At 34.1% G+C, this 10,507-nt stretch overlaps 1 protein-coding gene across 5 annotated transcripts in view; it reads right to left on the bottom strand.

Annotated features, from left to right (window-relative positions):
• LOC115209959 (muscle calcium channel subunit alpha-1-like) overlaps positions 1-10,507 on the bottom strand; it is a 460,467-nt gene that overhangs the window by 201,965 nt on the left and 247,995 nt on the right. For all 5 annotated transcript variants that reach the window (XM_029778602.2, XM_036501424.1, XM_036501423.1 and 2 more), the window contains exons 9-11: positions 7,822-7,937; positions 5,394-5,450; positions 141-225 (exon numbers count right to left, since the gene is read on the bottom strand). In XM_029778602.2, the coding sequence (XP_029634462.1) occupies positions 141-225; positions 5,394-5,450; positions 7,822-7,937 (258 nt within the window). The remainder of the gene's footprint in view (positions 1-140; positions 226-5,393; positions 5,451-7,821; positions 7,938-10,507) is intronic.

A 10,507-nucleotide genomic window follows, 5' to 3' on the forward strand; every position in this document is an offset into this window, starting at 1 on the left:
ACAAATTTTGAGAAAAGGTTGAAAGTCTTTGGTCACATGTTAACAATAATTTGAAAAACAAAATTAAAGCATTTCGTCCTATTGTCAAGAAAGGAGGCATTAAATGTTTGAACATCATTTTAAGACAGCAGACTTTATACCTTTTTACACTCCACCAGGTCTGTTGTATTTCTCCACTATCTAAATCTTCGTTCTTTTCTGATGATTCCGTGTCACTTGGTTTATCTACAAAAAATAAAAATGAAATACAGTTTCCAAGGCTTCATTGGCTCACTGTACTGAATTTTAACTCTTTTCAAGCAAAAAAGTATCCTATTTTTCAAAGGAAAGATTGGACATTAGACAAGTTCTAAATGAGTTAGGGGTTGCAGTTTATCAATGCTTTATTTCACTGACCTCACAGAAATGGAAACCAAAAAAATTTAGATGAAATGTAGTGGGATAACTCCTTCACTCCAACCTTGTCTTGAAATTCCTCAACCACAGCCCTATTAATAACAATACTATCGATACTGCTGCTATTACCATTACAACTACTACTATGCACAAGGCTACAGAATGTGGGAGAGGTTCAGTTAATTTAATCACCCTTAGTACTTGATTGGCACTTAATTTATCAATTCTGAAAAGACGAAAGGTAAAAGTGGTCTCAGAAAATTTGAATTGACAACTTAAAGGAACTTAACTAAATAGCACAATATTTTGTTTGATGCTCTTCTAATTTTTCAATTTCCTCATCCTACTATTAATAACAATGGTTTTAAATTTTGGTACAAAATAATATTAGTGAGGCAGGATAAGTTAATTACATTGCCCCAGAACTCAACTGGTACCTATTTTATTAACCCTGAAAGGATGAAAGGCAAAGCTGACCTCAGCAGAATTTGAAATTAGAACATAAAGAGCCAGAAAAACTGCTGCAAAGCATTTTGTTTGATTTGCTAACAATTCTGCTAGCTTACCTAAACTTATATACAAAGCAACATTGTATAGTAGAGTAAAACTTCCAGCAAATCAACTCCTTTATTTTGATCATCTGTTGAAGCCATTTCACTTCATCTTGGTCACCAATTTACTAATATCATTAGAAAGAACATCACATGATTTTTTTTTCTCTTTCCTCCAAAAATCCTATATTTTTGCAAGGAAATCTATACATATAAATTCATGTTCTTGGTGAATCTATGTAAGGTAGATGTTTTAGAGATAGCAAATGTTGTGGGCTTAGCAGCTCCTTTGCAAAATACTAGATTGAGATGGCCATATAGTTTATACAGAAGATGAAAGAATTCAAAAGTCTCTGCTCAATAAAGAATGATGTTCTAAGAAAAGATCTTATAGACTGAAGTTAAACTGGACTTGAAGAAAAGCAATATTCATGTAGAACATTTGGAAATTATTGCAGATGATAGGATATTATGGAGAGAAAATATACTGAATATATCCATGCTTTTAAGAGAGTCACATTAAGCATGCAAAATCAAAATAATATGCAAAGAAAAAAAAAACCTTCAAATACTCAATGTATTGTTGAGGCTGGTTCTTGTTAGCTACTCAAGGATAATAAACCAAATCAAGCGAATAAATCTGAATGAATGCAGGTCTATCAATCATGGTCTACAAATCATTAGTGACCTGTAAAAAACACATATCTGTACCCAATGCCAAATGTCATGATTCTGTACTGTCAGAAACATTTTTGTCAACACCTGTGGTAAAAGTTGCAGATCACCAACTGGGCTGAAAAGCCATCCTCACTTAGCAGCTCATTAACAAGCAATGGTCATGATCAATATTAAGTTGACTTACTCACACACACACACACAAAACACTATCATCATCCTCACTATATTGTTTTAACATCCACTTTCATGCTTATGTGGGTCAGATGAAATTTATTGATGTAGATTTTTCTACTGTTAAATGCTCTTCCTGTTATCAATGCTTACCCTTTTCAGAGCAAGTGACATTTCCCCAAGACCTTCAAACAACAAACAGCTCAACGTCCAGACATGTTTCCACAACACATTGTATACCATGACACCATTTACTGAGACAGTGACTATGTTTTTACTCACCATGCAAACAACATCAGACAATGGGAATGCAAATGCATATATGTATGCATGTATGTACAAACACATGCACATCCGTATGTACATATGTATGCATGCATGTATGTTTGCATGTATGTATATGGCAGACATTTTGCACATTCTGCCTTCTAATTCCATTCACAGGGCATTGGTTAGCTCAATAGTGAAAGTTACCTGCTTACAGTGCCATGCAATAAGACTGAACCTTAAATCAAATGATTACAAAGTGGACTTCCAAAAAACATGTCCATGCCCGCACCCTCTTAGCTATACACATACAAATGTGCGTACACACACACACACTAACACACACATTAACACTAAAAATTGCTTTTGTAAAGCAAAGAAGGAATTTGTATGGATTTTATAGAAATGTGATTGAATTTGCAAGAGGTTCTTTGTTTAAGATGGACAGCTTTATGTTCCATTATGCTGGGCTGTTTCCATCTCAATAATCAATCCTAACAGAAGAACATTATTCAAAAGAAATAAAAAAAAGGACTGAATTGATTATCTATAATACTAAAACCGAAAAGAGAAAAAACATATTAAATGGATATCAAATGGGAGCAAATATTAGTTTTTATTTGAATTTTATATTTTTTTAACTGTATTTATCATTTAAATGATAAAGAAATTATAGTAACTATCTATTTCTGAATGTAACTTGATATGACACTGTCACCTTCTATAAAGGAGGATATAGTGTGTTGCTTTCTTCAAGTAGGCAAAGAAGATAAAGATTTTTCAGGCTAGTATTAAATGAATATTGTGACATTTATTACTTACCCATAAGTATTATTCATTGCTATACATTAATTTTTAAGAATTTACAGTAACTTTTTTGTTTCATTTACATGCAATATGCATGTGATGCTCACTTTTGACAAGTGGTCAATCAAACAGTATTACTCTAAGCATTATATTTATCCATAAAGTTGGAGGTGGTATTCTGTGTCACTAGCTTGTCTACTGAAAGCATATACCTGTTACATTTTGCTTCACATTCCAGTCATTAGACTGAGTAAAAGCATTCCAGCCATGCCCATTTTGTCTAACTCTTTTCTAGAAGTAATGAATTCCTAAGTGAACATTATAAAATAATATAAACTTGCATTGTTTTATTTTCTTGAAGACAGAAATATCATTTTTCTTTTTGTCGGGAAGATTTGGTTGCTCTTTCTAGTAACTCGAGCGACCAGATAAAGGCTCTATATATGTTTATATATATAAACATATACATACTACACACACACACACATAAGTATGTACACTTGTGTGTGTGAGTGCATGTATGAAAGTTGTCATTTCTGCTTCTTTGCATAGAATCAACTGAGCAAACAAAAAGTTTTGTTGTGTTTGCTTGCCCAAAGAACATTGTGTCAGAGCACTGGGTTCTCAAAGAAATTGCAATAAAAAAAAAAAACCCTCCTTTACTTGTAAAACAGGTAAGGGTTAGCAAGAAGAGAGTCCAGCTGTTAAGTACAGTTTTGAATAAGTACATGTCCAACTTATGTCAGGCATACACACGTATAAACATAAACATATGCATTCATATATGTATATATTCTTTTACCTTATTCTTATACAAATTTCAGTCATTTCACTGTGGCCATGCTGGAGCACTGCCTTAAAGGGTTTTAGTCAGATAAATCGCCCCCAGGACTTATTCTTTGTAAGCCCAGTACTTATTCTATTGGTCTCTTTGTTGAACCACAAAGTTTTGTGGAGATAAACACACCAAGATCAGTTGGCAAGTGATGAGGGGGGGGGGCTCAAACACAGACAGAAAGACACACAAACATATATATATATATATTATATATATATATATTATATATATATATATATATATATTATATATATATATATACACACACACTCACACACACAATAGACTTCTTCCAGTTTCCGTCTACCAAATCTACTTACAAGGCTTTGGTCAGCCTGAAGCTATAGTAGAAGACACTTGCCCAAGGTGCCATGCAGTGGGACTGAATGTGAAACCATGTGGTTGTGAAGCAAGCTTCTTACCACACAGCCATGCTGGCACCTATGTATAAAAAATGCTTTTATGTCAAGTTATAATAAAAACAATTTTATATTAAACTGAAGGGTTACTCAATACCTTATATAAAGAATATATTTATTATTCTTTAACAAAGATAGTATTAACAGTGACTTCAAAGTTTTGGCCTGCAAAGCCATCATCTAACTGTAGTACATTTGGGTTCCTCTTAGCTTACAGATGGCTGCAACAGGCTTCAATCTTGATCTGGTAGAGTTTCTACAGCTGGATGCCCTTCCTAATGCCAACCACTCTGAGAGTATAGTGGGTGCTTTTGCGTGCCGCTGGCACGGGGCCAGTCCGGCAGTACTGGCAATGACCTCGCTCGAATCTGTTACACATGCCACTGGCACAGGTGCCAGTAAGGCGATGCTGGTAACAATCACGCTTGAATGTTGTCTTTTATGTGTCACCAGCACGGAGGCCAGATAGCCGCTCTGGCAACAATCACCCTCGGATGGTGCTCTTAATACCCTACTAGCATGGGGTCCTTAACCATATATATATATATATATATATACACACACACACACCTTCTCCTTGACTTACGACCTAGTTCCATTCCAATCAACAGGTCATAAGTTGATCTGGTCATATGTCAGATTATATTTTTCAACACTATTTTTATTCAAATGGGACTGATGCTTGAAAACAACTGAGAGATAGTGGCAAGCAGGGAATGCCTGGGTCTGAGGGAGGCCTGTGTTGCCAGATGCTGCCATAGTAATTGTACACAGAGATGCCCAATATCTGAAAATTGATTTCTTTATTTACTTATTTTTTGTGAAGATAAAACTCAAAATACGAGTATATACATACAGGTTTTCAATAATAATTTGCACAAGTTACAGAGTGACTCAAGGGCCAAGGTTTTCATGTGTTGGCACTAACACAATAAACTCTCAGTCCTTGAGTTGCTCTGTAAAAACGTGCGTGCGTTTGTGTGTGCTTATGTTTGTCCCACACTCCTGTCTGACAACTGATGTTGGCTTTTCATCCTCATAAATTAACAGTTCAGCAAAAGAGACTGAAATAATAAATATCAGACTTAAAAATAAGTACTGGGGTCAATTTGTCTGACTAAACTCTTGGCTGTAGTTCAATGACCGAACCAAATAAAAGAAAATATAAAAGATTCTGTTAAACACACACACACAAACACACAACATTCTAAATGAAGCTTTTTAAAAAATGTTAAACATTTATAAAAAATATAAATGAAGCCATACTATGCCTGGGAGTTGTGCCCTCTTCTTCTCCTTCTTCATTCTCAGGGTCAATATCCTCTACAAGTAGAAAAATTACACAATATTTCAAGTAAAATCTTAAGGTGGATCATGAATCTAAGAATATAATAAAATATTATCATGTTGTGTTAGAATTTCATATATACTAAAAACAATTGCTTAAGAATTATCATGAACACACAAAGTAAAGCAAATTAAATCTTTTTCTTCGCTATTTACATAATTGGTATTATAAATAACATTTGATACAACAAACAACTGGAAATATCAGTGGTTGCAGACAGACAATACTAAATCTGTCTTTGCTTATTCAACACATCATCATTAATGTCCATCTTCCATACTGGCATGGGTTGAATGGTTTGACAGAAGCTGGCAAACCAGAGAGTTGCACCAGGTGCCATTGTCTGCTTTGGCATGGTTTCTTTGACTGACACCAGCACCAGCGGGATTGCAAAATGACTTGTGAAATAAAGACACCTCACATGGAAAAAGGAGTTGTGAGGGAGGTGACTTTGTGCCAGTTGAGAGGTTAAAGTATAACAGAAGGATAGTGATAGACATCTTACAATAGAGATACTTGGCTACCCCAGGAGGAAAAGAAAGAAGAGGATGGAAAGATATATATATATATATATATATATATATATATATATATAGAGAGAGAGAGAGAAGAGAGAGAGAGAGAGAAATAGATGGTGTTAGAGATACATCAGAACATACCCACAAGGTAGTGTAGGCAATGTGGTACTGAGGGGATAGGGTGAAGTGGGGAGATTTTAGAGGTGTAACAAATGATGATGAGAAAAATTGGAGTGTGTGTGTGTGGGGGGGGGGGGAATAGGGAAGAGGTGACTGTAGCAAGTGATGGTGAGATAAGTTAGGGTGGAGAGTGGCTATGATAGATATATGAGGGCGTGGAGAACATGTATGTAGGCACATAAGGGAGAGTGGATTGACCTACAATGGGTAGTGATCATGGGTGATGAGAAGGGGGTGTTGGCAAGAAAAGTTATTGGGGAGTTTTGGCAGGAGACAGACTGTGTGTGCATGGCCATAGAGGACATGCCTGTATGTACAACTATGATTTTACTTAGCTTGATATGTCATCTCAAGCACAGCAAATTGCTAGATGTCATGGTCCCTAGTCATCTCCTCTGTGAGGCTCAACAACTGAGATCATTTCTCACTATTTCATCCCATGTCTTTTTGGATCTACCTCTTCCATTGGTTCCCTTCACAATAAGAGATCAGCACTTCTTGATGCAGCTGTCTTTAACCATACACATCACTAGATCATACCAGTATAGTCTTTTGTCTTGCATACTACATATAATGCCTCTTATATCCAACTTTTCCCTTTAAAAATTTATATTTTGTTGTACGTGCACACTGACATTGCACATCCAGTGGAGCATGCCGGTTTCATTTCTTTCAAGCCTTTGCATGTCCTCTGTATTCACAGAATATGTCTAACAGATTGTGTGATACAGTGAAAGGCAGATTGTATCATGCAGTGGGAAAAGAGAATGCCAATCTTTTACAATTCTTTTCCCTTATAGAAATATACTACTAATATAAAGAAATGCTTATCAATTATATAATACCTTTACAGTATACTTTGTACTTCATTGAGCTGTGCCTCTTTATTACCCATTTATAGCTACCTTGAAGTGACTCATTATGAATTAAATGTATTTGTCTTATCACAAGATGATAACAGTGGTGGGATAAAAACTGCTGAGGTAGTCTGAGTTCTTAACAAAATAGTTACCAGTAACTATATACTAAGCTCACGTAATTTCTTTCATCATTAGTTAGGAAACATTTTTTTCTCACAGATGATCAAAACTGGAACCACTTTCACAAACTGCATAGTTGATATAAGATCTTCAAATAACTTTTTAGAAAATGAACAATTATTTTAGGACAATTACATTTATGATAACAGTTGATATGAAATTTAACCTACAAATAGTGTAAGTTTTGTGGAAAAAATACTGTTATTACAATATAAACCACCACAACTGTTACTACACACTGTGAAGCTAGACGCAAGGCTTGAAAGCCATAGACACCCAGTCCTAACTTATTACACTAATAACTTTTGGAAATCAAAATAGTCCCAATTTTGTAAACCTCCTGCTTTCTTTTATGGCTCTAAGTTTTCATGCCAAAATCAGAGAAATTTGTATGATTATAACTCTTTTCAATCACTCATTAGAATATTATCTTCTCTTTTCTTAATGCCTTTAAGTCTTCATGAGAAATTGAGAGTTTACTATCATAATTCTGTTAACATTTCCATTTTAACAGCTTTACTTACTGAACCTTATAGATGAAACCACCATCATAATCCCAATGTATAAATGGATTTAAAATGTTTAAATCATCAGTAAAACTCTCTTACCAGCTTGTGTGATCCAGTCTAAATAACCTCTAAGGTCTTCTTCAATCTGCTGCTTTTCGCGAAGTTTCTGAAAATCACCTCTGGCTTTGGCCTTCTCTCTTTCTTTGGAAAACTCTCTGTGAAGCAAAACAGGGAAGTTTCAAATTACTAGAGGAATCTACAACAATGGTCAAATTAACTACAACAGTAACAGCGATAACAACAACATAGAAGATAACAATGCAAAAAAATCATACCAATCAAACTAGGTCACTGAACACAGAAGACCTGATATTGTGATTGTTGATAATGGAATAAATGATAATCAATGTTACTATATCTGGAAAATACAATATGAATTTGAGAACTCTCAAGAAAGTGGAGAAACGGGGCAAGTATGATAACATTAATAGTTGACACACGAATCCAAATTCCCCCAAAGCTTCCATTCTATCTGAAACAACTTCAAATTGAAACAAACACCAAATACACACAAATCACTTCTAATATTCTAAAAGTACTTGCTGTCTGAAGTGCTCAGACTTAACAGAAAGAGTGGTTTTCGTTTCACAACCAGCAAAAATGGACAAGAACTAATGGTAATAAATGAAATTTTTAAAAAATTAGCTACGAGAGCAAAAAAATTCCAGTGTTTGAAAGCAATACCATAAAATGTGTGTGTGTGTGTGCACACATTTGTGTGCATTTGTATACACAAATATAATAACTATAAATATAATATAATAATTTAATGCCTTAATAATTTATATTAAAGTATAAGTTAACCTTGGGTGTTTTGCACACATGTTTTTTAAGATATACTTCATTATTTGTGAAAAATGAGCAATAATGTATATTCATTTTTAATACATTCTGGCAGATTTGAATGTGAACAATCAATTGCTCAAAGTCTCCTTACACTGGTGAATTATATGAATTATGAACACACATTGTCTAGTGGGAGGAGACATTTTCCAATGACAAAAAGCAACAGTGATCAAATATTCCTGTTCAACTCAACCAGAACATATGAATAAATAGATACATTATTGCTTGGATTCTTGCTGTTCTGTGTGAATCCCATGAATTCTTGAGGACAATAAACTGATGGTGTTTCCCTAAAATCATAAGTAATTATAGTATTGATTCAAGGTGTCACAAGTTTAGGGGTAAGTGTATAGTCATTTTAATTAACACCTGCCCTGTTAACTGCTTTTATGAATCACACAGGAAAGAAATACTAAGTTGTTTTACATAAGACTTGATCAAAGAATGTAAAAGGGAGTAACTAAATTCTTCAAAGAGGGATTTTACAATTTCTGCAATCTACTGACTTTAACAACAATGAGCTAATGACAATAATTGGCTGCATACACTACTTATGAAGAAAAGATGGAATAGTCAAAGCAGATTTATGACTGCAAGTCATTAATAACAGTCCCACTTTTTATCATTGATCTGCTTGATTAGGACAAACCAAGATTAATCAACAACATTAATAGAAGCAAAGATTCAATAAAATGGTAAGAACACATCAAAAACTTTTAAAACATATTTTGTTTTTTTGCTATCAGCTAAGAATTGATTGTAGAAGACATTAAATAATCATTTAGATTGTTATTAATAAACACATATTTTGACATGTAAAATCAAAAGCAATGTTGAATATGTAATTAAACAGGACAGTGCATCAATTTGTCCATTGATATCATTGATTATTTATAAACATCAGGCATTTAAACTTATATCTTCAAGAAAAAACAGATTCATTAATTCTTATGTGGTTAACAAAAATAGGATAATGATGATTATGTTTATTATCACTTTTATTCAAAAGATTAGCAGTAGTTGCAGCTGGCCGAGTTACGTAAATGAATAAAGGGATTTAGATGTTATCACTGGTATTATGACATGTCCATAGATTTAGACATTATATTTATTCTTAAATAGTCCAGTCCATCACTATCATTATTGATGCTAATAGCAACACTAATAATCCTTTATTAACCACAAGAACCCATATACCTAATACAAAATGTATTATACAAAAGGGGAGCAAAACATGCAAGGATATACATTGAGTGAGTGCACACACACACACACACACACACACAAGGTAGGCATGGCCATGTGGTAAAATGTTAGCTTTCCAACCACATACTTTTGGGTTCAGTCCACTTTTGAATGGATTTGGTCGAAAGGAACTGAAAGAAGCCCATTGTGTGTGTGTGTGTGTGTGTGTGTGTGTGTGTGTGTGTATAGCATGGCTGCAGTCCAATGACTGAAACAAGCAAAAGATATGTGTGTGCGTGTGCGTAACCATCTCCTTTCCTTGACATTGTGTGTTAGTTGGTCATTTTGCACTAGTCATTCTTCACAATCAATGATATATTTTTGCCATATTGTATAAAAATATTGAGCCCTTTTGATGGCAAATGATATTGTTAATAGTGTCCTTATCAGTAATGAAGGACTCTCTTTTGTAATAGAATGTGGAATGGATCTATAACTAAGGAGGAAACCTTGATAAATAAGCATTCAAAGGATCCAAATTGTTTACTGTCTGTAACATTTGTTCAGCAAGACTGCTAATGATAACTTTTTTGAACCAATCTAACAATTTCTTATCACAGAATTCAGGCTACATTGTCAGAAACAAATACATGAGGAACTCTATTACTTACAAAAATGTTTCTCAAATCATTGA

Source organism: Octopus sinensis, linkage group LG3, assembly GCF_006345805.1.
Source record: "Octopus sinensis linkage group LG3, ASM634580v1, whole genome shotgun sequence".
Lineage (NCBI taxonomy): Eukaryota > Metazoa > Mollusca > Cephalopoda > Octopoda > Octopodidae > Octopus > Octopus sinensis.